Source organism: Phascolarctos cinereus, unplaced genomic scaffold, assembly GCF_003287225.1.
Source record: "Phascolarctos cinereus isolate Bilbo 61053 unplaced genomic scaffold, phaCin_HiC Scaffold_2;HRSCAF=192, whole genome shotgun sequence".
Taxonomy (NCBI): Eukaryota; Metazoa; Chordata; class Mammalia; order Diprotodontia; family Phascolarctidae; genus Phascolarctos; species Phascolarctos cinereus.
The window spans coordinates 372914195-372941539 of record NW_027555625.1 but is presented as its reverse complement, the minus strand read 5'-3'; the positions used below and the strand labels follow the sequence as shown (position 1 = coordinate 372941539).

Sequence of the window (27345 nt, the reverse complement as noted above, 5' to 3'; positions counted from 1 at the left end):
ACTATGCTGACTATTGGAGATACAGAGAAATGCAAAAAGCAGTTCTTGTCCCAAGGACAAAGAATTGCATCTTATAATGTTATGTCTAAAAGGTAAGTTAGTGATCCAGCACCTTAGTTTACAGACAAAAGAAATGGAGTCACCTAGTGGTGAAATACCCTGTCCTCCTTCCCTCAGTCTCCTCCTCTTCCTGTCAACCAGCAGCCTGGTGTAATAGCTAGAGAGTTGATTTTTGAATCAGGAGATTTGGATTCAAATCCTGCCTCAGACATTTACTAGCTTTGTGACCTAGGGTAAATCACTTAACTTTTCTGAATTTAAGCTTTCTCCTATGTAAAGTGGGGGTGAAGATAACCTACCTCACAGGCTTGCTCTGACGGGCAGTTAGGTAGCGAAGTGAATAGAGCTCTGGCCTTGGAGTCAGGAGGGCCTGAGTTCAAATCCAGCCTCAGACACTTAACACTTACTAGCTGTGTGACCCTGGGCAAGTCACTTAACTCCAATCGCCTCACCAAGAAGGAAAAAAAAAGATCAAATGAGATAATGTATGTTAAGCACTTGGCAAACCTTAAAGCTATAAAAAGTAAGCTTTTGCTCTAATCAATATAACCATCCAAGACAATTCCAAAGGACCCATGATGAAAAATGTTATCTTCCTTCAGAGAGAGATCTGCTGAACTCTGAGTGTAGATTGAAGCATACTTTTTTCATTTTCTTTAGTTTTCTTACCTTTATTTTTTATAACATAAGTAATATAGAAATATGTTTTGCATGATGTCACATGTATGTTCAGTCATTTTAATACATGTCCAACTCTTCATGGCCCCATTTGGATTTTCTTGACAAAGATACTGGAGTCCTTTGCCTTTTCTTTCTCCAGTTCATTTTACAGATGAGGAAACTGAGGCAAACAGGGTTAAGTGACTTGCCCAGGGTCATACAGCTGGTAAGTGTCTGATACTAGATTCAAACTCAGGAAGGTGAGTCTATCTGACTATACGCCTGGCACTCTATCAGCTGTACCACCTAGCTGCCCTATGATCCTTTAAACCAGAAGGGAGCTTAGGGATCATAGGGGTCAAAAATGAAATAAAATAAAAGAGCTTTTATTATGGTTATGATGGTCAGAATCTGGATTACCATAGTCTTCTGACTCTAAATCCTGTTTCCCTTCCCGGGTGGTGACAATGGCATTTCATAGATTGTAGATCTAGGACCATCTAGGCCAACCCCCTTCATTTTACAGATGAAATTAGGGCCCAAGAGAAATTAAACGATTTGCCCATGGTCCCATGGGCAGTAAATGTCAGAAGCGGGATTCTCTCTCTGTGAAGAGATTTGGTTACAGGGCTCACAGGGTGGGGAAGTAGAAGGAAGTAGAAGTGGAGGACTGTGATTGTCATTTCACAGCTGAGGATGCAGGAGCTACAAGCCTGGAGGGGGCTTGAGATCTTGGAAGCCTGGTGCCCATGAGTTGGTCAGGGGTTGGGGATAAAGGTCAGGAGTAAGTGAATTACCTCCCTTCAGCTGTCACTGTTTTTCTGTAATGTATTTGCTCCAACTCTTGGCCACTTTGACTCTCTCTTGCCCATCTCCCCTCTCCCTTGCTTTGTTAACATACCATTTTCTGTTTATGATGGAGAGCTGGTGATAGCGCACTTCTCTATCCTCCATAAGGCTATGGCTTCCTATATGGAAGGAGCCAGGCCAAGAGTCAGCCCCAAACTCCAACCCATGGTTGCAATAAAATCTTTAATAATAATTCTGTTGACTGATGCAAAGTGAAATGAGAACCAGGAGAACATTGTACACAGTAACTACGATATTGTATGATGATCAACTATGAATGGCTTATTCTCTCAGCAATACAATAAATGATCCAGATCAATTCTGAAGGAACTTATGATGAAAAATGCTATCCACCTCCAGAGAAAGAACTGATGGAGTCTGAACGCAGATCAAAGGATAATTTTTCTTTCTTTCTTTTTCTTTTTTTCTTGTCTATGTTCTTTTTTGCAACTTGAGTAATATGGACATACGTTTTACATGACCTCAGATGTATAATTTATACTAAAGTGCTTGCTTTATCAAGCACTTTATCAAGGAGAGAATTTGGAGCTCAAAAATTATAAAAAAAAAAGAATATTAAAACATTTCACACGTAATCAAGGAAAAAATAAAATAAAAACATTAAAAAAATAAAATATACAGTGACATAAAAAAGTTCTGTTGAGGAAGGTTATGCAGGAAAGAGAAGATCTACCAGGGCTAATAAGCTCCCTTTTAGGCTCCCTCTCTCGGCAGCAATTTAGAGCTCCTAAAGATCCCTAGGCACCCCTGCCTCCAGCCTCAGCCTCACATGATCCTATCTCCCAGCTAGACAGACTTTGGGCCCAAACAGTTAGCAATTGGCATCTCCTCTTCCGATGGCCACTGAGTTGTTCCTGATCAATTCAGTGAAGGACAGTAGGACCTTGCCCTGCTGTGTCAGAGCCCACTTCCAGTACCTAAAGACTTCATTGCTCTTCAAGAGGCAGGCTCTAGACAGTCAGTTTTTCCAGGAAGAAAGAGGTGGGGCAGAGAGGGGAAGGGTCAGTGCCAGTGCAACTACCAAAGTTCAGAGAGGATATTCTTCCCTCTTAATAGGTATTTTAAAAGGGAAAGAAATTTTAAAAAAAAACCCTAATTTTCATATGGATAAGATCATAGATTTAGGACCAGAAGGGACATCAGAGGCTATCCAGTCCAATTGCTTCATTTATACAAATAGGAAACTGAGGCCCAAGGATAAACTTGTTCTTGGACCATCAATCAATCAATAAACATTTGTTAAGCACCTATTATATGCCAGGTACTGGGCTAAGCACTGGAGACACAAGAAGAGGCAAAAGATAGTCCCTGCTCTCAAGGAGCTTACAATCTGATGGGGGGGGGAAACAGGACAACTTGCAAACAAATATATACAAAGCAACCTATATACAAGATAAATAGGAAATAATTAACTGAAAGAAGGCACCAGAATTAAGAGAAGGCTTCTTGTAGAAGGTGGGATTTTAGATGAGACTTAAAGGAAGCCAGGGAAGTCAGTAATCAGAGCAGATGAGGGAGAGGTTTTAGGTATGGAGTGTCTTGATTATGGAACAGCCAGGGAGCCAGTGTCACTGGTTCAAAGAGTTTGTGTGTTGGGAAGTAAGGTATAAGATTACTGGGAGGGGGTTAAGTTATGAAAGGCTTTGAATGTCAAACAGAGAATTTTGTATTTGATCTTGGAGGCAATAGGGAGTGACTGAAGTTTGTCGAGTAGGGGAGTGACATGATCTGAGCTACACTTTAGGAAAAGCACTTTGGTGGCTGAATGGGGAATATGTTGGAGTATGGAGAGACCTGAGGCAGGCAGACCCACTAGCAGGCTATTGCAGTAGTTCAGGTGTGAGGTGATGAAGCTCTGCACTAGAGTGATGACAGTGTCAGAGGATAATGAGTTCTGTTTTGGATACATTGAGCTTAAGATGTCTATTGGACATCCATTTTGAGATGTTTGAAAGGCATTTATAGATGCAAGATTGGAAGTCAAAAGAGACTGGGGCAAGATAGGTAGATATGAGAATCATGAGCATAGAGGTGGTAAATAAATCCATGGGAGCTGATGAGATCACCAAATGAAGTAATAGAGGGTGAAGGGAAGAGCACCCAGAACAGAACCCTGAGAGACCCGGATGTGGAGAAGGATCCAGCGAGGGAGACAGGGGAAGAGCAGTCAGATAAGTAGGAGGAAAACCAGGAGAGAGTGGTAACCTGAAAAACTGGACACACAAATAGTAAGCCTTAGGGGTAGGATTTGAACCCAGGTCAGTGCTTTGACTACGTAATTCACAATTATCTCCAGTTACAGATGAAGCTGAAGACATTTTTCCTATTCAATTCGACAAACAAATGAAAAAAATTGAACTTAGGTCTCGTAATGACATGACTGCAGTCCATTGTCCTCTCACTATACCACACAAGTTATTTTGAGACTGATTGTTGGGACTGACTGTTGACTTATCTCTATAACCATGTCTGCATCCCCCCCCCCCAGTAGAATATAAACTCCTTGAGTACGCACTTAATAAACACTTATTGAATTGAAAAATCTCACTTTCTATAGGAAACCTTTCCCAATCCCTCTTAGTTCAGTGCCTTCCCTCTTTGAATGCTTTCCTAGTTATCCTGTAGATGGCTTGTTTGTACGTATTTGTTTGCTTTGATCCTATGATATCATGAGCTACTTGAAGGCAGGGACTGTCTTTTGCTTCTTTTTATATCCCCAATACTGGCCCAGAGCAGGCAACTAATAAATGTTTACTGTTTGACTGACAGATTGAACTGAATTGACCAAAAATCTGGAGAAGGGGGCAAAGGGTAGGACTTGGGGAAGAAGCCACCTAGTGTCAAAGTTTTGTTAACTACACCGTAACAGGTGAAGATGGAGTTCTCTCTCTATTTATTTAGGCCTTCATACCCATGCCCATCACAATCCTTCTCATCATTTTCCCCTTTCCATTCCCCCAACTCTCTCTGTCTCTGTCTCTGTCTCTCTCTCTCTCTCTTACACACACACACACACACACACACACACACACACACTCACACACCCTCCAACATATTTGTGGTATTTCCTCTTGGGTCTGCTCGGAATGCGTTCTCCCCTGTGGTGGGAGAATAAGAATTAAGGACAGTGTTCAACAGTGTCTCTCACCCTGATTTCAGCAAAGACTCTCACCCACCTCAATATTTGGTTGTCAGCTGGGCCCAGTCTTCCTGTGACCTGACCAACCACTTTGTAATGTCTTAGCCTGGAAGTTTTATTAAATGTTTCTAGAAAAAGGTCCTTAGTCCATTATCTTCATATCTCCAGTCTGAGGCACTGGGGAATCTTCATCACCTCTTTTAATAACCCTGAATACCACCTTTCTGCTCATCTTCCTCCATACATGCTCAGTTACAGCTTCCTTGATCATAGTATCTCATCTATCTCACCCATTCCTGCTTTTTGCCCTCTGGGCTCCAGATTCCAAGCAAACTGCACCTATTACTTACTCTCTTTTTTCCAAACACACCTCTATGTTCTTGTCCTAGAATATCCTCTCTCCTTTCTTTAAGGCCTAGTCATTCAGTTTAAACACTTTCAAATACCACTTTCCCTACGAAGTTTTTCCTAATCTTACCCTGCCCCCCACATTAGAAATGACTTCCCACTCCCAGACTTCAAATTAAATATAAAAGAACAGCAAGATATCAACTTGACTATTTCTAGCTGAATTCCATCAAACTAAGATAAGAACAAAATAAAGCAGTGAGCACTTTAAAGTTGGCAAAGGGCATTACCATAATTCCATCTGAGCCTCACAAGAATCTGTGAGGAAATTATTATCCCCATTTTATAGGTGAGAAAACTGAGACTGAGAGCTGTTGAGTGATTTATGCATGGTAACACAACTGTATGTGTCAGAGGGGAGAATGGAACTGAGTGCCAATCAGTTTCTTGTACCTTACTAGAACTCAATATATACTTGTTAGATTATTTGATGATCTCTAAGCTCCCTGCCATAATCAACAGGCACTTAACAATCAATAGAGTTTCTAGATCTGTGATGAAGAAAGGAGAGAGGTGGGCATAGTTTTTTTCTCTCATCAGTTCAGCTTTCATGATGGGCATGCTGCTATTTAAACATGATTTTGTAGATTTTGCTCAGGTCAATCCTTCTTGAGAGGGCAGACCTCCTCATGAGATTTCCTATAGGAGATAAGACAGGATCTTGGGATCATAGCCTCACAGTCCCATAATTTCCTCAAGTGCATAGAGGCTACAAAATCTCACTGGCCTTATTAATTGTTGTTAGGGCAAAATGCAACCTTAAAGGCTCCCCGTACCTATGCTAAGGTTGCACAAAATTCCTGGTTGGCTGCAACCACAGCAAAACTTTCATTTATGGATCTTCTGGCTATCAATATCAAAGGAGTCATAAGCCAACAGACAGGGAAATGCATGGTCACCAGTGTTTGCCTCCATCCTGGGCATAGCCAAAGGGACAAGGAATTTCCTATGGATGGGAAGATTCTGAAGTTGCTCTAGTTGGCGGTGGAATTGACCTGATTGCATCAATTCACAGAGTTTTAGAATACCTCCCCAATGAAATTCATGACCACTCAAAAAAGGGCCTCACAACTGATATAGGGACCAAATGGATGAAGATGGCCTGTTGGTTAGTTTATCAACCCAATTCTCTTGATGTCCTTGAGCTAGGAAATAGAAGCCCCCAGATATACACAGCCCTGGTCTCAGTTCTTCTTCCCTCCCACTTATATATGAACTCCCCCTCTGCCCAGAACAGAGTCCTAGCTATTTCAGTCCATTTCAAAGGAAAGATTCAGACAAGATATTCCAGGAAATTTTGAAGAAAGATCATATTCACTTTAAGGGGTGGGAGTGGGTGGCAGAATGAGAGAAGACTTCATGAAGGAAGTGACACTAGAGCACTGAAGGAAAAAAAGGATTTTAACAAGTGGTGCTGAGGAGGGAGTGCACTCCAGGTAATGGGAGATAGCGTGAATAAAGGCAAAGGAGTTAGTTCCTAGAACCTAGAACCGGCTGGGCACCTAGTGAGTCAAAGATGCTCAGAGATGGTGAGGCAGTGACCTTTCCCAAGAGACCTTGGGAACCAAACCCACGGCTGGGAATCAGGTCCCTAGAGTTTCTGTCCAGGACCTACCTGGTCTGACTCATTGTGTAATCTAGGGCAAGTCAGTCATCCAGACCTAACTATCCTCATCTGTCAAATAGACTAATAGAAAGCTATGGCTTCCGGTCTGGAGTTGTGACTCTTCTGGTGGTCCGTCTGAAGAGTTAACGGGGCCTAGTGCAGCCATAAACAGGGGAGCTGTCCTGGTGGTAGGCTGGGGGGGGGGGAGGGCAGAGGGAGGAAAAGGTGCACGGGAACAGGTTGCCCTGGGGTAGGGCAGGGTAGGTATGATGAAAGTCTGGAGTTGCCGAATCCTGCCATCTCTGATGTATGGCTGAGAAGGCGGAAGGGGCCAGAGCCTGTGAAGGGAGTGGCAAGCCGAGGCAAGGTGCCGGGGTGTGAACCGGAATCCAGGTGAGGGTGACTTGGCAGTTGGTCAGAAGGGCTTCCTCTCACCCTCCCTTGTAGGGGAGGATCCTGACCTCCAGGTGGCTCTGCGGCTTTGGGATGTAGGACTCAATCAGAGGGGGTGCTAGGGTGAAAGGAAGGCCTGGCCCTGGCCCTGGCCTGGCAACATCAAAAGGCTGGAGAGATATCAACGGCCAGGAAGCTGCTGTTCCAGAGCTGGGGTTGGGCCAAAGAAATGACAGGTAAGATTTCTTTCCAGATTCATGGTGGTAGCACACAAGGAACCCAGAGCCCCAGCTCACACAACAAGGGAGAGCCTGGAAGAGTGGGAAGAGAGGGAAAAGAGAACACTAACTCAGAACTGGGGGTTCCAGCCTGAGCCCACCGGGAATAGGGCTGGCAACCAAAGAAAAACAGTTCGGTACATTTCTGACAACTGAGAAATTTAAGCCCCGGGGCCTGTGGGTTGGGGAGGGGTCAGGAGTCAGAAAGGTTTAAAAAAAAAAGCCTTTTTTTAAAACCAATTTGGCAAGCATTTGTTGGAAGGAAGACTAGAATAGAGAAGAGAAAACTGAACTAGGCATCTAGGGTCAGGGATGTGTTGGTGAGTGTTTAACAACCAGCTGTCCAGGAAAAAATGTATTGTAACATGCTTTTAAGTTTTATCTGCATTATTAGCGTTTTCTTTATCACTTCTTAAGTCTAGACAATCAACAAAACAACAAATTAAGCCTTGATTTGTAACATTTGCTGATTTCACAAGTGTAAATGCTCACACTGAAAATTTAACAATCAGCTTTCTGGAGCTAGTGTAAACCAGCACATCCATTGGAGGGGTCCTGTATTCTACTTGCAGCTCCACCAGTAACTGGCTGTGTGACTTGGGACAAAAACAAGAGCTCACATTTGTGTAGATTTTAAAAAGCACTTTGCATATATTACTACTAATAGCTTACATTTATATTGTGCTATGTGCCAGATGCTGTGTCAAGCACTTTACAATTATTATCTTATTTGATCCTCACAACAATTCAAAGAGGTAGGTGCTATTGTTATCCCTATTTTATAGATGAGAAACTGAGGCAGAAGTTAAGTGACTTGCCCAGGGTCCCATAGCTAGTAAGTATCTGAGACCAGATTTGAATGCAGGTCTTTCTGACTACAAACCTGGTATCTGCTGCACCACCTAGCTGGCTCATTTTTATCTCCTTTGAATTTCATGCAGAGGAGAGCATCCTAGATTTTCAAATCAGAGAATCTGAGTTCAAATCCTAGCTCTGATACTACCTGTGTGACTCTGGGCAAGTCACTTAACCTCTGTTTGCCTCAGTTTCCTTACTTGTCAAACAAAAGGATTGAACTAGAACCTCCAACATGTCTTCCATCTCTAAATATACACTCTTTGATGCTCACAATAACGCTGCAAGACAAATGTTATCATACCTATATCACACACAAGTGCGAAAACTGAGGCAAAGTGGTTAAGCAGCTCACCCAGGAATACACAAGGGCAAAGACAAAGGCTCTGAAAGACTGGCCCTAAAACATCTCTTTGACCACATGTCACCTGAAATTCCCATAATTGGTGGCACAGCTTGCCCCTGTAAACATTCAGTTTTGTTTTCTGGGTGGGGTGACACGTGAACTCCTTAGTATGAGATGGATGAACTTCTTACCTTCGCAGAAGCTGGTCTAGCTGCATCTAGAATCCACCTTCCTTACAGCTACCAAACGGATAGCAAGTCACTACTATTAGGATAAATCAGTCGATCAACAAGCATTTATTAAGGACCTACTATACAAACCCAGTTTGGCATTTAACACCTTCACAAACTGACTCCAACCTATCTTTCCAGATCAATTTCTCATTATTCCCCTTGGTGACACAGCAAAACTGGTCTGTGCAATGCAAAAAATATATGTCATTCTGTCTCCTGTCTCTGCTCCTTATCATAAGCTGTCCTTCATGCCTGGAAAGTCCTCCATCCTCACTTCCAACTTTTGTAATACTGAACTTTCTTCAATACTTCCCTCAAGGGCCGTATGCTACATGGGGCCTTTCCTGATTCCCCCAGCTGTCAATGCCCCCTTCCTCATTTCCTTATTTATTTGATAGGTATTTTGTATTTATTTGTGTCCATGTCATTTCCACCTCCCATCCTCTTCCTTCCCTCTCCCCCACATTATGTAAACTCTTCATTTTAATTTTGTGTCCTCATCATCTGGTATTGTGGTTCACAGACTGGTGGTGGTGGCCCCATTTGGAGTTTTCTTGGCAGAGATACTGGAGTGGTTTGTCATTTTCTTCTCCAGTTCATGTTACAGATGAGGAAACTGAGGCAAACAAGGTTAAGCGACTTACCCGGGGTCCCACAGCTAGTAAGTGTCCGAGGCCAGATTTGAACTTGTGAAGATGAGTCTTTCTGATTCCAGGCTCAGCACACTATTCACTGTGCCCCTTAACTGCGCATGGTTCACAAACAGTAGGGGCTTAATAAGTGCTCGTAAAATTAAATAATATTTGTTAAATATCAAAGCAAGGCCGGCTGGGGGGGGTGGCACTTCCTAGGGATTGGCAACGCTGGAGAAAAGATCCAGAATGGAATAATCTGGGCAGCTAGAGCAGCGTGAGGAAAAACGGGAGGGTGGGGCATGGGGAAAAAAAAGTGTGTTGGGGGACTACTGTGCTTTTAGAACTCTGCCAGCGGCTAGCCTTGTTGAGGGGCGGTCAACTTTCCTTGGCAGGAGTTAGGCTAGAAAACTGAGACGTGTTGGGGGAATAAGAGGGGAGCAGATGCGGGGAGGGGACAACTGGGGAGACTCAGCACTAACCGGCATCGTCTATATGATCCCGAACAAGTCACTTGCCAACGATGGACCTGTTTTTAGTGCTCAGCACAATGCCTCGACATGGTAAACGCTTTATAAATGCTTGTTGTTTGACTGATGACTGTGTCCTTATCTGTAAAAAGAGACCGGCTCGTGGACCAGACGGTCTCTAAGGTCCCTTTCCAAGCTCTAACATTCTAAGTCTCTGTCTATGATTCCAAGTCTAGAGATGGAAAAGGGAGATGGGGAAGGAAGGAGGCTGGATTCTGCCGCCTGCTGGTCAGCGTCCCTGGCCACTCAGGCGACCTCTTATTTGGCCAAGACCCCAAAACGATTCCCCCAGCATTTCTCCTGAGGGGTGGGGGTCGGCGCCAGATTGATTCCGACTCTTGCACACTCCCGGGCCGCCAGGCTCCCTCCTCCCTTGTATAGAGTTACTCCGGGCAGGGGGCGGGGCAGGCGGGGACGGGAGGGGCGGGGCGGCGTAGACTTAGTTCAGGCTCTGACTCCAGGCAGCTCAGACTGCTGGAAGGAACCAAGCCTGCTTGACGTTACTGCTGCTGCTGCCGCTGCTGCTGCTGCTGTTGCCGCTGCTGCTGCTGTTACTGTTGCTTCTGCTGCTGCTCCTGTTAAAGGCAGGCAGGCGCTGGGACTGAGAGAGACAGAATCCTCTGACAGACAGACAGACGGACAGACGAAGGAGCGATTGGCGTGAAGGAGGACGCAGGCAGAGCTGCCACTGCCGCTCCCAACAGCAGTCGCTCAGACCCTGGCCCAGTGAGCGAGCGCCCCTTACCCTTCTCCTCTTCCGCCGGATCCCCGCACCCTCGCGGTGCGATAATCAGTGGATTATTGGCCCGTGGTCTTCTCTGTTCTTGGGAACATGAAGCTGTCATCGTTTATCCTTAAGCTGCTTCTGGCTGCAGGTGAGGGGGCTGGGGTGGGGGGGGGAGGGTGAAGCTTGGATTGTACGATTTATCCAGGATGCAGATCTAGGATACGGGGACAGAATAGGGGGTGGGGAGTAGAGGAGGCAAAAGGAGAAGGTATGGGAGTGGCCAGAGGACACGAAAAGGGGCGAGGACTTGAAGGGTGGTGAGGATCAGAGATTTAGAGATGGAAGGGACCCCAGAAGTCATCCAGCTCAACCCCCTCATTTTTGCTTATGAGAAATGTAAGGCCCAGAGAGGTTAAATGATTTGTCCAAAGTTACACAGGTAAGTGTCAAAGGCAAGATTAGAGCCTAGATCCTGGGATTCCAGAGCCAGTGTTCTTTCAACTAAAGAAATGATGGTGAGGCCAGGGATGCACAGGAAACAGATAGGGTGAGATAGAGCCGTCCAGGAGGATAGAGAATCTGAGTCTGAAGTGATCCCTGTGACTACAAGGTACCATGCCTTGTCCTTTCATTCATTCTCTCCCTGGGACAGATGGTCCTGTCATATCCTTTTCCATGATCTCTGGGGCACACCTTCTGGTAGGGATTGGGTACATGTGTAAGGAGGCTGTGCTTGTCCGAGATGGGTAGGATTCCCCTGGGGTAGATGAGTGACTGCTCTCTTTCCCCACCTTTCCTTCCCTGGCTTGCAGTGTTCTCTGCACTGGTGAATGGTGAGAGCCTAGAGCGAGCTCAGAGCCGGCTATCGGAGAACAGGGGGACAGAGAACCCTGACTCATCCACTGGATCTTTGAACCAGATGCTTCATTCACACGTTAGCAGAACAGAAGTCCTTGACCTACAGGACACTGAACATGACCTTGTTAGGGGTAAGTGTGTCAACCCCAAACATCTGACCAAGGCAGCCAACACAAAGTTAAATGCATCTCAATGGGAATTTCTGAGCTAATCTGATCTGGGTTAAAGTCCAGACAGTCTAAGGAGAGCCCAGATCCTTAAATGGTTCCATATCCAATGGCTGGGGAGAGAATAGGAGACTAGAGACATTTATCAGCCTTAGCATAGCAGAATGGTGAGTGCTTACCAGGTGGTGAGCAGAAGCCCTGAATGTCCTGCTTCCTGGGAAATTCCTAAGAGCTGCCCTGTACCATTCATAGGAGTGAGAGGGTATCTTGGCACTTTCTGAACCTGTCTCTTACTTGTTCTTATGTTTGAGTCAGTCCAGTTACAACCTCCTTTTGCAGCTGAAGACAGCTGAATTAGTCAGTTTACTTGGAGACTGGACAGGTCAGTGATTTTTTCCTTTCTGATGAGACTTTGTGGTTGGGTTAGTCCTTTGGTTAGGTTCTCCTCAAGTTACTTTCCTAACTCATGGGCATGATGGAGAGTTCTAGGCAGAACATTTGACACCCCTCTCCCCCCCATGGGAAGTCAGGACCCTAGAGAATATAGAAGGTGAGCATCAGTGTTTTCTGTAAGCTCTTCAAGGGCCAGAATAGTCATTTTTCATTTTTGTAATTCCAGTGTCTAACACGGTCCCTTGCACATAGCAGGCCATTGATAAATGTTTGTTGAATTGAATGCCCCCAGGAGGCAAGGGTGAAGGCAGCTTAAAAATATCAATTATGTGTCTAGGAATCTTTCTTGCAGCTTCTGTGGTCTCTGGACACCTTGGTGCTCTGTGAGATATACCATATGTCCATCCTGACCACATGGCCCGAAGGGTCAAATTAAAATTAACTCTCCAGGCCAGGGTTAGTGTCCAGACATCCCTGCTCCACTCTTCCAGAGTATCCACAGTTTGAGACCCTTCCTTCTGGAACAAGGGTTAGGTCTAGTGGGGCCCGTTCCTTTTAGATGAGGCAAGAATTCTTAACCTGTGGTTTGTGAACTTGTTTTTAAAAATGCTTTGATAAACCATATTTCTATATAATTGGCCTCCTTTGGATATATCCTATTTTGTGTATTTTTACACAAAAAGTGTTCAGAACCCCTGCCCTAGATGCAGATCTTTAATAGCTAGTACCTGGTGCAGAGTCCAGAAGCCAGGGCATTATATTGCCCGCCCCCCCTCTTTCACAACTGTAATTCTTGTAGGTGGAGCGGTGCTGGATTCCTAGGGAAAGGGGAGGGGATGGGGTGTGGCTTGTCATAATCACTTCGTAATCTGTTTGGTTAGGAAAATAGTAACCTGGAGTATAGCAGCAACCAGAAGGCCTGGCAGACCAGCAGCCTATGGCTTCCTCCCCTCTACCTTGTGATGCTGCCTCAGGGAGCTTTGCTTTAATTTGTTTTCTCTATCTCTTGGATAAACCGAGTCAGGCTGCAGTATTCTAGCCTGTGCTCCCACCCTTCCTCTAGAATTTCTCTCTCCCCCCACACAGGAGGAGGTGGAGCTTTCCTGGTGTAGCCCCCACTAGGGTAGGGCTTGGGCTGTGACTCACTCTCCACCCACACAGGCTGCTCCTCATACCTCCATAGGCTTGAGTCACCGTTTCTCTCTCCCCTGGGGCAGGGACTCTGTCACCTTGTCACTTTCTCCCTCCATCCTTGGGTTTTCTTTGGCCTGTCATTCTACACACCAATGGCCATTTTTATTCTGTTTGCACGAAGTGCTCCTCCATCTCCCACTGGGTTCTAGATCAGGAGTTCTTAATGTGTAGGAACCTACTTTAAAAACATATATTTTGATAGCTGAACTTCAAAATAATTGGTTTCCTTTTTAATCTTATGTATTTTATTTTATGCACTTCAAAAACATTCTGACGAGTCCATAGGCTTCATCAGACTGCCCAAGGACTCTATGCCACACACACACACACACACACACACACACACACACACACACACACAACACACAAAAGGTTAAGAATTCTTGCTCTAGAGGGAAGCAGAGAATAGGGTACAGAGGAAATGTAGGACCTGGGGCTTGGTATTAGCTGTAGTTTCTTTTCTCTGCTGCTACCACTACCCATCTCCATTTCTTAGCTCTCAATTTTGGTTTTTGTGCTAGGACTCCTCCTTTCTGGGAACTCTTTGACCTTTGCCTTCCCCACCCTAAGCCCCTCTATGACCAGAGTTAGTGGAACTGACTCTTACACTTAACACATGTATGGCAGATGTGTGTGGTGGGAGACACATGGGCAGATCACTCTTTCCAGACTCTGGGAGTGGATGAAGGATGTAGATCAGACTCCTGCACTAATCGAAGGGGAGTGTCTTGCCAGCCCCAGCTGGAAGCATGGAGCAGAGCTGATTTTCCTCACTACTTCTTTTGCTGCTGTTCCAACCTTAAAAACACCCCCAGCCTCTTCTGGTCATTTCCTCTATTTTCCATCTCTCTAACCCTTGTATATATTTTTTCCTCTCAGGTCTGAGAGAGCTATAAATAGGAGCATTTAAGGAGGAATGAGAATGACCCTTTGAGCCTTGCTAATGAACTGCAGAAGGGACTGGAAGGGAAGGGATGAAGAAGAGCAAATATAGGGTATCCCAAAAGACTTAGTGTGTTTTTAAGCCATTAGAAGCTTAAAACTACACGAAGACTTTTGGGACACCCTACATTATATTGTCTGATCTAGACAGCTAGTCTACTGACTTTGACCATAATGCCAAAGTCCTTTCTTTGCTTTTTAGCACCAATATAAGCTGGTGCACCTTCACTGAGGAAACAGGCCTACTCATGGTACTGGAGAGCTGATTATCATCTGAGGCTGAGCAGTTTGAAGACAGTGGCCATTTATTTTTAAAAAGCTCTTCATTCTCTTCCTCAAGTGCCCTCCCAGGAAAAAGCAGCTTCCTTCTCTGACGCTGTTCCCCTGGAAGTAGGTCATCATGCTCACTTCGGGAAATGAGGCTAATATAGGACAAAATAGAATCGATTGCAATTCTGAGTTCCTTAGGAATGGGGGTAGGGGGCGAATAAGGTTGGCAGAGTTGCCCAATATGTTGGATGGAATCACCGGATGGAAGCCTGCATGCTTGAAGTGATTCCCCTGCAAGGGTTTGTGAAATGCCTTGCTTCTGTCTCGTCTCTATTTCCTCTTCAGTTTTTGCCTGAGAAACCTAAGATCAAATTTTCTGATACTCTTGGAGAATAACCATGAACCAAGAGTCTGGGAGCCTGGGTGGGAGAAGGGGTTTCTATCAGATGTTTCCAATGTCCTTTCTTTTGGAGAACCAGACACCTGACAGGAGTCCCTTTCTTTTGTCCTTCTAGTTGCATTCTCTTCCAAACCACAAGCTCTGGTCACTCCAAGCAAGGAAGAAAACGGGCAGAAGAAAAGAAAAGGCAAGGGAATGGGGCGGAAGAGAGACCCCTGTTTGCGGAAGTACAAAGACTATTGCATCCACGGATCATGCAAATATTTGAAAGAACTTCGAATGCCATCGTGCATGTAAGTGTTAACCCCAGACTCTTGGGAAATGTGTCATCCATGTTTCTCCTCTGTGCTGTTCCTCGAATTCACAATTTCTCACAGAACGGAAATGGGGAGGAGGGGAGTATTTTTAGTCAACAGAAGGGCCCCCTATTTGGATGCAATTTCCTGAACCGTAGGCTTTTGTGACATTCTTGTGTTTTTTTGGATGCTTCATTCTTCCCCAGAAATGAGCTGTCTAACTCAAGAAACTGGCACTTGAAACCTGGCTATCCTTTCCAGGACAACTCTTTCCCCTCCTCCCCCTTTACCTCTTTCAGAATAAAAAATGTGACAGCACTTTCCCTCCAGAAGGAATCTGTGAAAGTGCTGCCCCAGCTTACTTCCTAGCCCTCACAGATTATACTATATACATACATATATATATATATACATATATATGTATATATATAAATATATATCCTTGAGAGTACATATATGTCTGTACTACTTGTATACTTGGGTACAGAGATGAAAGATTTGAAATCAGAGGACCAGGATTCAAAACCTGGCTTTGCCACTTATTATTTGTGTGACTTTGGGCAAATCATTTCACTTCTTTGGGTCTCAGTTTCTTCACCTGTAAGATGGAGTTGGACTAGATAACAATGAAAGTCCCTTCCAGATCTAAATTAACAATCCTAGGTGGCTGGACAATCTGTAGGGATGGATAGAGCCCTCTCCTTCAGACTGAGGATGGGAGTTAAAGGAAAAGAGAGGAACTTGGTGGGGCCACTGGGAAGGCAAGGGAACGTTTGTCTTTGGGAATACATGGGGTAGGAAAGTATTTCCTGTGTGCAGGATTAATAGGAAAAAGGAAACTAATTCTAAGGGTACCTCATCTTAAGTCATGCAACATTTGAATTCTCTCTTGTGCCAGCCTCAAGGGGCAATCTGGGGTTTGGGTTCAGAGATGGAATGTGGGGCTGAGGGAGGCCCAGCACAGAGATGGATCGCACTGCTATACTCCCCGAGAATAATGTCGCTAGTGTCCCAGAGGCAAGCACAAAGAGGCAGGGGGAGAACTGGAAGAAGCCTCATTTCATGAAAGACTTTAAAACAAGGCCAGGAGAATGCTACAGGGAGTGATCTGCCTGCTAACCCCACAGAGGGTGTTCAGTTGATTTGATAAATCTCACCCACCTCTCATTGCTATGATTCTACTTGCTTTTTAAAGCCACCACATTTCCTATGCCTTGCAGCTAGCAAGACAAACCCTAGGTCTCTGCCTTTCTTTTGCAGTTAGTAGTTCCTCGTTTGTAGCTGTGAAACGCTTCCTTTAAGATGCCTTCTAGGTCTTTACTAGCAGTGTAGTATTTCTGGGACTCAGGGATAGCCAGGGAAATACTTGTTTTCTCACCTAATTTAAACTTGGAGACCAGAGTGAGGTTTTGAATCTTTAAACAAAACAAAACAAAATTTGGCAGTATCTTCCAGGGTGGAGGCAGTAGCACTGAGGGCACGAAACTGGCCTCCAGCCAGGAATTTGGCTTTGCCTCTCCCCAAGCTAAACTGGTCTGATGCTTTGGCCGGCTGGATATCAGGCCCTCCTCAGCTCTGCTGCTGGAGGCTCAGACCGGTTGCCTTACTCTCACTCCACCCATAACCCCAGACTGGTCACTGCAAGTAACCTGCAGCATTAGGCCAGAAGTGTTTGACAATTTCTGGTTTTCCTAGGGGTCTTTGTTTCTCACAATCCCCTCATCTGAAATAATTGTCTTACCCCACATTTTCTCCTCTCCTACCTACCAAGACAGCTGAGATTTGGAGGAGAGAGGAGGCAAGATTTGGTAGATGGAGACAGAAAGTTTGCACACTGCCAAGGGCTTGTTGGCTTTCCCTCTGGCTCCTTGTTCTGATTTACTGAGCACATGATTTGGGAACAGAGGGCCCTGGGCTTGTTGGAGATCAATATCCAGGAACACATGGCTGACTGCTCCTTGGGCCCTTAGAAGCCCTTTGTCCCTTGGCCAGTACAGCTGCTGGGAAGGTTATGTCTCGGTTGATGTGGGGAGCATGTGGATAGCTGACACCCTAAGCCAGATCCACAGAGCCGCCAGTGACAGGAAATGCCGACTATGTCAGAGTCCTGAGGCTGGCCCTAGACTTCTGCCTTCAAGGGGCAATGGAGGGTGGAGGTAACAGTTCCCAAGAGCCCACAGACATGACTAGACACATAGGAATTAGTAGCAAAGACTTTTTTCATCTCCATAGCCTGAGAAAATTTGTGATCCCAGCTAGGATGGTGAGGATTGCTAACAGTCCTGAGAGAGATGGGTCCTGGATTATTCTGGAGCTCAGTGTGGCTTTTGTTTGTGATCCTTTAACACGATTATCATGTAGGTACTGGTGTTATAGGAGGTATCTCACTGACTCTTGGGGTTTACCTGACTCCCTCTATGGCTTAACCTGACTTTGATGGCCTCTTTCTGCCACTTTCCCAATAGTGGTAGTACCTGACAGGGCCTGGATTCGTGCTCTGAGAGAGGGTGCAAGATGCATCTCTGAGACCCTGAGTGGCTCTTGCCTCTACTGTAAGATGAGCTCCGAAATGGGACACAGCACAGGAGGAATGTGCAGAGTTTGAGTGGCTGGCTCTGAGCAGGACACTTGATCCCACCCCCAGATGCTTAGAATGGACCCACATGTTTGGAGATATGCTCATCTCCCTCCAATGTGTGAGCCAGGAGTAGGGTGGGGAGGTGTCTGTAAAGGAGGGGGAGTGGGTATATTAGGGTGTTTACATTATTATCCTTTTGACTCAGGATGGGGGCAGAGAGGGATTATGTAACTGAATCTCATGGCTCTGATGCAGATTTTTATTTCTATCATCTGAGTAAGCTACCTGAGAGGGTTAGGTGAAGGACTGGGAAGTCCAGAGAGCTCATTTTCCTCCCACAGGAAGAGAGCCCTTCAGAACAGGGCAATAGTGGAAAGCCACAAGACAGCAAGGTCAGACTGCCCACAGGACACAAGGGGTCATGTGCCAAGGACCAGAGAGCAACCTGCATTGCTCCTACTTTTTTCTGGGAGAATAAATCCCTGGAACACTGCCCAGTGTCTCTCTCTCTCATGATGGGAGACAGCACCAGTCTGTTTTGTGGAGGTTGGCAAGAGGGCACCAGAAGGCGAATGGGGCAGAAATTTATGCCATGCTTATCCCACCCTCTGATTGGCCTCCACTTCATAAACACATGCAGGCTGGATGTGTGCATGGACAGCTACCCTGTTGTCCCTTTCCTCAGGAAGTCCTCAGCCTGAAAACCCTATAGCTGGGTACTTTCTGATGTGTGCAAGATGGATCCCACAGGCATCCAAGAATTCTCACACAGGAGAGGGAGAGGACCTTGTCTGTGTGATACCAAGCTGTGTCTCTAGCTGTTCTGGGAGGCAGAAACCAAGCTCCCTCACAACAGCCTCAGAAGAGATGTCTGTGATGGGTGGTCACCTTTGTGACTTTTCCTCATGCCACCCTGGAGAAATCCTTGAGCAGAGGAGAGGAATCCCTATCTCTGCAGCACATGACTGGGAAATGGCCTTCTTCCCAAAGAGAAGTTGTCAGCAAGTGTTGTAGGAACTCTATCTAGATCTAGAAATCAGCCAGCACAGGAAAGAAACCCTCTGCCTACCAAGGTTGTCTAGCAGCCCAAGCTCTGTCTGCTGGTTTCTACTCCTTGCCCAAGCTCCAATGCAAGTGATGGGGATGGGGAGAGAATAGAAGGAAATATGCATTTATATAGTGCCTACTATGTTTCAGAAATGTGCATTTATATAGTGCATACAATGTACTTTAAAAATATTATCTCATTTGATTGGAATTAGGATTTGATTGAACTCAGGGTTAGCACTTGCTTTCAAAAAGGAGGGGAAGAAGATCTAGCATGAGCTTTGTGCCTCTTGTCTTGTTTTCATTGGTCCAGGCAAACTAGGTGATGTTTCTATCATTTCTGTGTGATCAGGCCAGGGAAGGAAAATGTTATCTTGGTCTGTTTGTTTTGTTCTGTGGAACTATTTGGCCACAGGAGATGATCTGATGTTTGAAACCAGGCAGGGTGCTCTGTTTCCTTATGTCCCGAGGCTGAAGGCCAAGTCTTCATCTAGGCCTGAAACACTTTGGCTCAGGTCTATACTGAGGGGAAACTGGGAGAACTCAAACAAAACTGCTTCTGGCAAAGTAATAAACCTATTAATAGTCTTGGGGAGTGGTGGGGGAGGAGGAAGGGGAGGGGTTGGAAGTTGAAAGTATAGATGAGCTGAGGAGAGGGTTGAGTTTATTTCTGGGTGAGGGTATGGAGGAGCCTGATGCAGGGTAGACAGGTGGGGTTCAGATAAATCAAGCAAGGTTAATTACTCCCTGCAGGAGGGCTGTGATAATCGCCTTCAGTATTTAAAGGGCTATTGTATAAAAGAGGGAGTGGACTAGTTTTCTTCTCAGGGCCAAAGCCAAGCAAACAAGAAGTAATGAGCGGAAGTTGCAGAGGGGGCAGACTTAGGGAATTTCCTAAAGCTCAGAGCCATCTGTATAGGAATGAACTGTCTCAGGGGGTAGTGAGTTCCTCAGAACAGGAGGTCTTCACCAAGAAGGTGAATGATTACTTGTCAGGGGCTTTGTTGAAGTGATTTCCTATTCAGGCCTATGAAACCTTTTGCAACTCTGAGATTTCCATCATCTTGAGAGATGAGCTCTCTCACTTCAGAATTCATGATCTATAACAGGTAAAAAACCACCTCAGAGCACAAACTCAGGCCTCGCTGGGCACTACAAATATCTTGGAGGGAAAGAAGTCATCCAAGCCATGTACAGTCTGGAGGGGGTCAGCCACTCCCAGACACCTGTCACAACACCCCCTCCTTCATATTTACATGATAATTGCAGTTAAGAGGATCACAAACAGAAGTCAGACTGGGCCCCAGAAAAACCTAGAACCCATCTCTCCCAGGACAGCTTAATCACCCAGCTAGGAATCCTTATAATCCTGGCTGGGTCACAGGCAGAATTCCTCTGGCCACAGGGATGCGGAACCTTTGTTCCTAATTCCTATGTGCACAGCCAGGCCTGCGGGTTCTTGAGAGCCGCTTCCCCCACCCTCCATTGCCCCTTGAAGGCAGAAGTCTAGGGCCAGCCTCAGGACTCTGACATAGTCCGGCATTTCCTGTCACTGGCTGCTCTGTGGATCTGGCTTAGGATGTCAGCTATCCACATGCTCCCCACATCAGCCTAGACACACCCGCCTCAGCAGCCACAATGGCCAGGGGACAGAGGGCTTCTGAGGGCCCAAAGAGCAGTCAGCCCTGTGTTCCTGGACCTTAATCTCTCACAAACCTAGGGATCTCTGTCCTCACGCTGCCCAGTAAATGGAAACCAGGTGCTAGAGGGAAAAGCCAACAGCCTCTGGGACAGAGTACAAAACTTCTCATCTCAGTGTCTTTTCTTTTACAAATCTTACCTGGCTCTGAAGAAGCAAAAGAGGAGAAAATAAGGGATAAGCCTTGATAAGGACAGGGGCTTGAGGACAAGCAGTGAAATCTGCAAATGGAGACCAGGAAGCACCAAATACTTCTAAACTCAGGAACTGAAGTGTTGTCCATAGGACCACAAAATTTAGAAGTGGAAGGGCCCTTTGTGTAGCCTAACTGCCTCATTTTACAGATGAGGTATAGTGACTTGCCCGAGGTCACACAAATAGTAAATAGTAGTTGTATCGGGATTCAAACTCAAGTCTCTGAATAGAAATTGTGGAATGAAGGCTGTTATGATACAGTAGAAGGAATGCTGGCTCTAGGGTTAGAATACCTTGGTTCAAATCCCACCTTTGACACTTATGAGCTCGGGTAAGACACTCTTTCATCTATAAAATGTTGGGATTGAACTATGTGGTCCCTGAGGTCTCTTCTAGCTGGAAGAGGCAGCTAGATAGATAGAGCACTGATCCTAGAGTTGAGAAGACCTGAGTTCAAATGAGATCTCAGACACTTCTTAGCTGTGTGACCCTGGTAAAGCCACTTAACTTCTATCTGCCTCAGTTTCCTCAGTTGTAAAATGGGAATAACACAGTACCAACCTTGCATGGTGGTTGTGAGGATCCCATGAGATGATATTTGTAAGCACTTAACCCAGTGCCTGGCACACAGTGGGTACTATATAAATGCTGATTCCCTTCTCTCCCTTCCCTTCTAGCTCTGGCTTTATGACCCATCCTATGGAAGCTATGTTGCTTTTCCAAAGAAAAAGCCAGAGAAGTCTGAATGGCTTGGACTATATGAAAATTTCATGGTCCTAGTGCATGTATTCTCTAGTGATTCCCTGAGTCATTGATGAGAATCCTAGAGTTTGGGGGCATTCAGACTTTGGTCTCCAGAACCCAGCTCTCCCACATTGGGCACCAAAAAGGAGAAAGAACCAAATTCAAGTAGGAGAACCAAGTGCCTCACCATGCCACGTTTTTGTTCTCTTCTTCCTCCAGCTGCCAAACAGGATACCATGGAGAACGGTGTCACGGACTGAGTCTCCCTGTGGAAAACCCCTTGTATGGCTACGACCATACAACAATCTTGGCAGTGGTATCCGTAGTGCTCTCTTCAGTCTGTCTCCTCATCGTTGCTGGGCTGCTCATGTTCAGGTAAGATGTCTTGGTGGCATTCTACTTGTGGCACTCCAGATGGCCCTCATTGGCCTCACCCTCGATGGCCTCATTGGCCATCTGGTGGAATTTACAAACCCAAAAGAATCCCTGACACAGCATACTCAAGAGGTGGTCATCCAGCCTCTCTCCAGCTAGGTGGTATTGTGGGCCTGGGTCTGGAGTTAGGAAGACCTGAGTTCAAATCTGGCTATATGACCCTGGGCTAGTTACTTAATCTCTGTTTGCCTCAGTTCCTCATCTGTAAAATGGGGTTAATAATAGCACCTGCCTCCCAGGGTGGTTGTGAAGACCGGAAGAGATAACATTTGTAAAAAGTGCTTAGTGCAATATCTGGCACATTTAGGTACTATAGAAATGCTCATTTTCTCTCTCCCTACCCCTTCCAGTAAGGGGAAGCTCTTTGCTTCCAGAGGCAGCTCATTCTAGTTTTAGAAAGCTTAAATTTGCCTCTGAAACTTCTACTCCTTGCTCTTGGCTCTGCCCTTTGGGGCTGAACAAAACAAATCTAGGTTCTCTCCCACACTTGAAGATAACTGTCATATTTCCCTTGTGTCCTCTCTTCCCTCGGTTAAACATCCTTTACAGTCTCTCCAGGGAGGGGAAGGCACGGGGAGTCGTTGACAGGTTGTAGGAAGTGGGTCATTTGGAGTACTTCTGCTACGTCTTCTCTTTTCCTTCTACTGTGAACGTCTGCCAGTGTAACCAGGAGTGGTGTTGAAGGGATGAGGGTGGATAGAAACACTACCTGATCTGAGCCCTCCTCCCCGTCCCCTGCAGATAAGCTAGACTGGATTCCTAGTTTATTGTTCTGTTGCCTTTATAAATTAGCTGAACCTCTTTTCTCCTGGGGTGAGATGAACTCATTGGCACCCAAGGCAAAACCTTCTGGATTAGAACCTACCCCTCTCCTCCAGGGATTTCCCTCTATCCTTATGTACCCTATCAACCCATTTTCATTTCCTTGCAAATTCCATCCACTCTTCTCCCCATCTTCCTTTCCTCCCAAGTTTTGACCCCATTTTGCTGATGTCAGAATTGTTGCTGAGTAGTCAAGGCATCAGTTAAAGGAATTTAGCCTGATCCTATAACCCTCTTTTAGTCAAAGCCAGCTTCCCTCAAAAGTCAAGTCAGGTCTTTGTCTGGTGGCCCTTTGGATAACCTGTGAATGTTTGTGCTTTTCTGAGCAGCAGAGAGTAACAGCAGATTCTGCTCAATAGTTTACTATCTTGAAGAGGTATCCGATGCAGTTTCTAGGTGAAGTTATTTTTATTTTGGGGCCTCAGTTTCTCTCTCTCCAGGGGAATGAAAACATTAGGAAGAAATCTAGTGAAATAAGAAGGGCCCAGGTCTTTTTTTCATCCTAGAGACTGATGATTGCTGTGCCAGGGGTATTGCTCATGAAGTTTGTTTTCCTTCCTTAGGTACCATAAAAGAGGAGTTTATGATGTAGAAAGTGAAGAGAAAGTGAAGCTGGGGGCTCCTGCTGCCCACTGATGGAAATCCTGAGTGTTTACGGTAATAATCCTGGCATATATCCTGGGAGCAGGGGTAGGCCCACTCATGAGCTAGCTGTTTTTGTGCTTTTTAAGACAACTGCTGGCTCTCAGATTCTCTGGGTGCTCTAGGACAGAGATTCTTAACCTTTTTTAATGTCCTGGACTTCTTTGGCAGTGAGGTGAAGATTATGGACCCAATCTCAGAATCATGTTCTGTTTAAAAAATTCATACTTGAAAGAAATGCTTAGTAGAAATAAAGATGCAATTGATTTCCAATCCAAGTTCACAGACCCTCACCTCCCCCCACCCTTGACATCTATCTGTGAATTCCTGCAGACTCCAGGTTAGGGATTCCTGCTCTAATAGGCTTCAGGTCTTCTGGACGTCTATCTTACCTGTCTACTAGCTGGCAGAAATGATCTTTCTTCTCTGACTTTAGCTGCTTCATGTTCCGTTTGCCCCTGGAAAATGCTCCCAACCTCAGTTATGGCCTTTCTCTAATTTGTCTCATTTGGCTCCTGTTCCTTTTCTCTTTTCTGATACCTGTCTTCCCTGCTTCTTTCCCTTCCCCGCTCTAGCTGGAACTTTCCTTTTGGAGGTAAACTATAGAGTAGCAGAGTTGCTATGCAGAAATAGGTCATAAGGGGCAGCTAGGTGGCGAAATGGATAGAGCACCGGCCCTGAAGTCAGGAGGACCTGCGTTCAAATCCGGTCTCAGAGCAAACACTTGATACTTACTAGCTGTGTGATCCTGGGCAAGTCATTTAACCTCAGTTGCCTTAAAAAAAAAAAAGAAAGAAAGAAATAGGTCATAGACTTAGGCCTGGAAGGAAGGGACTTTCAAAGCCATCTAGGCCAATCCCCCTCACTTTACAGATAAAGAAACAGAGGTCTGGAGCCAGGTTAAGTGACTTGTCCAAGGTCACACAGGTAGATATGGACTGGGAGGTAGGCCATTTATTAAGAATTTACTGTGTACTAAATGGCAGAGTTGGAATTCAAACCTAGGTCCTCTGAACCCTCAACTCCAGTTCTTTCCACTCCACCATAGTCTGTCCTAATAGTTGTTCTCATTTGAATGGCACTTTGTAGTTCCAAAGGGCTTTTAGAAACATACTATCTCATTTTACCTGCACAATAATCCTATGACAGAGATAGGACAAGCATTATTCCCATTTTGTAGATTAGAAAACTGAGGCTCATAGAGACTTACCTAAGGTCATGTACCTAGTAAGTGGCAAAGCTGTGATTTTGAGCACTAATCAGGGCTCTTTTTACCAAATGGGATTACTTCCCAGGATAGAACTGATCTATCATTATAGAAGAGCAGGTGCTTTGGAGTTGTTCAGAGTTGGTAGAGATGCAGCAATAGGAATACTATGACCTACAGACCTCAGCTTTCTTTTTTATTTTGACATTTGAAACCCCATTTCTTACTCTCATCACTCTCAATAATAGAAAATTTGGTGTAGCTATCCCTTCCCACCTCCAATGAAACAACAGTAAAAAAACAATAGATTATAATACTGGACCCAAGAAACATTGGAAACTTAATCCTTTTTGTTGGGCTGCAGGTATCAGCTGGGATGTGCTACCTCCTGAGAAGACCCAAAAGCACAGCTGCAAATTTTGCCAACTGGAGGCATTTTCCCAACATACATGAAGATGAAGACTCCTTAGTCCCAAGCTGATGTATCAATTGGGCCTCTACAACTGTTTCCTCAAAATGCCAGAGCCTCCAAGTGCCAAGTAGATTATGTCAAAGGGAATCTGGAGAGGAAAAAGGCTAAAGAAAGAGACGATGTTCTTCTCTCCACCCCATTCCCCCCAAACAGAAGTTTGTTTATGCATTTAATCTTTTGGATTGAAAATGCCAGTAAAGTTCTGTATGCTCCAAAAGTCTTTGACTGAAGAAGAAGGAGAGATTTGTGGGCTTTAGAATGAAGGGAAAAAAAAGACTGAGAAGCCAAGTACTCCAGTAGTCACTGAGAAATCTGCTTTTTGGACTCTACAAGCTGATGAGCTAACTGTGAAAGATTACAAGGCCCAGAACACTGAACTTTGGGACTTTGCCTACATAGAAAAATAATTTAACAGATATTTTTGTTTGTAAAAAAAAAGCTTTTTAAATTATGTATTTATTTTATTCTATATATGTTAATTTATTTAGTTTTTAACAATCTAACAATAATATTTCAAGTGCCTAGACTGTTACTTCGGCAGCAATTTCATATCCCACCATCTGGATGACAGGTAAATCTCCTATATCTGCTCTTGTTCTTAGACAGCCGTATAACTTGTCTGTGATAATAACATATTATTGTCTGTGAACATTTCTGATGATATTGCATGGGCAGGATGCCACAGAGGGGACAGAATTCTGCACTGTCAGGATCTATATCTCCCGGCTCTCAAAATGCTCGATCCACTCTATGAGTTGGATGGCTGTTTTGCCTACTGCTTTTTATATTGCTGTTTTCAAATACTGGATGTGCTGATGTTGCAATGTAACAGACTTCAGCCTTGCTCTTGTTTTCTCCCTCTGAAATCTCATGAAGGCACAGGCTCACGGGCCGGCCTGATTAGCACAACTCAGTGTTTGCCCCGTGAGACGAAGAGAGTGGGAAATCACTTCCTGTGTCAATACATTTCTATTATTCCAACAATTCACCTGGTGCTACTCCACATATCCAGAGGTGCGGCCCTACAGACTAGGTGCTGAATGGGTTAACAAAAAGAGGCAAAGAGAGAATTAGGCAGCCACAAAGTAGGGTGGAAGACAAACGGAATAGTCAGTGGATAGGTCTGTTGTTTAAAGCAGATGTTATTTAAGCTTACCAAAATTCAAAAACAAGAACAAAAATTTTCTGCCGTTGTTGACTCCAATGGTTTCTAGCAACTCTACTGAACTGTTACATTCTATACTTCCAAATCTGGTTCATATTTACACTCTACGACACAAATAAAAATAACCTTTACTCAACAACACTGTGTTTTGTTTGTTGAGTGGGCTTTGGGACTGGAGTTGAGGAAGGCTCCCTCTCCTATGGTAGCAGGGAAGGAGTATATACATAGCTATGCACAGTGGTGAGACAGGTCCTGTCTTGAAACTAATTACCCTTTAGCCAGGAAAATGCTACATGGGGCAAAAAGAAAAAGCAGGACAAAACTAGAGAACGACAGTAATGGAAAGAACACTGGCCTTGACCTGGGTTCAAATCTCAGCTTTGAGTTTACTGACAAACAAAACTCATTGTTGGGAGGCTTGATGAAGGGGAAGTCTGGAAGGATTGAAACTTCCATTAACAAGAGCTGCAGGGACAGCTAGGTGGCTCAGTGGATGGAGCACCAGCCCTGGATTCAGTAGGACCTGAGTTCAAATCCGGCCTCAGGCACACCACACTTACTAGCTGTGTGACCCTGGGCAAGTCACTTAACCCCACTGCTTAGCCAAAAAAACAAAAACAAAAACAAGAGCTGGTGTGGACCTTCTAGGTGGTGGTGGAGATGGGAAACTGATGTTGGAAGGAGAAACAGTTTGGGCAAAAGCATGGAGGGAAGAAGGAACTTTTCAGGTGTAGGATACAGTAACGGCAATCTGACTGAAGGAGAGGGTTTGTCTTGGGGAGCAGCTTAAGATGAGGCTGACTGGGGCTGAAGTATGGAGAACCCCATAAGCTCTGGTGAAGATTCTGAAATTAACTGGATAAGCAATGAGGAGGCATTGTGCCTTCTAAATCAAGCAGTGACATAATCAAAAGCAATGTTATAGAAAGATTAATCTGGCAGTGGTACAAAGGGTGAATTAACCCAAGGGAGGACAGAGCAGATTTATGGAGACCAGTTGGGATGTTATTGCAGTAATCTAGGCCTGAGGGGTGGAGGCCTCGTTATTAGAGTGGTTAAGGGTGGGAGTGGAATGAAAGGGA

At 45.1% G+C, this 27345-nt stretch overlaps 1 protein-coding gene across 1 annotated transcript; it reads left to right on the top strand.

Moving 5' to 3' along the window:
- The first annotated feature begins 10484 nt into the window (after nucleotides 1–10484).
- On the top strand, nucleotides 10485–26402 carry HBEGF (heparin binding EGF like growth factor). Its single transcript, XM_021005232.2, has 6 exons — nucleotides 10485–10885; nucleotides 11550–11726; nucleotides 15077–15254; nucleotides 21740–21895; nucleotides 23341–23434; nucleotides 24991–26402. The coding sequence occupies exons 1-5, from the start codon at nucleotides 10843–10845 to the stop codon at nucleotides 23411–23413; spliced, it is 627 nt and encodes a 208-aa protein (XP_020860891.1). The 5' UTR covers nucleotides 10485–10842; the 3' UTR covers nucleotides 23414–23434; nucleotides 24991–26402.
- The last annotated feature ends 943 nt before the right edge of the window (nucleotides 26403–27345 follow it).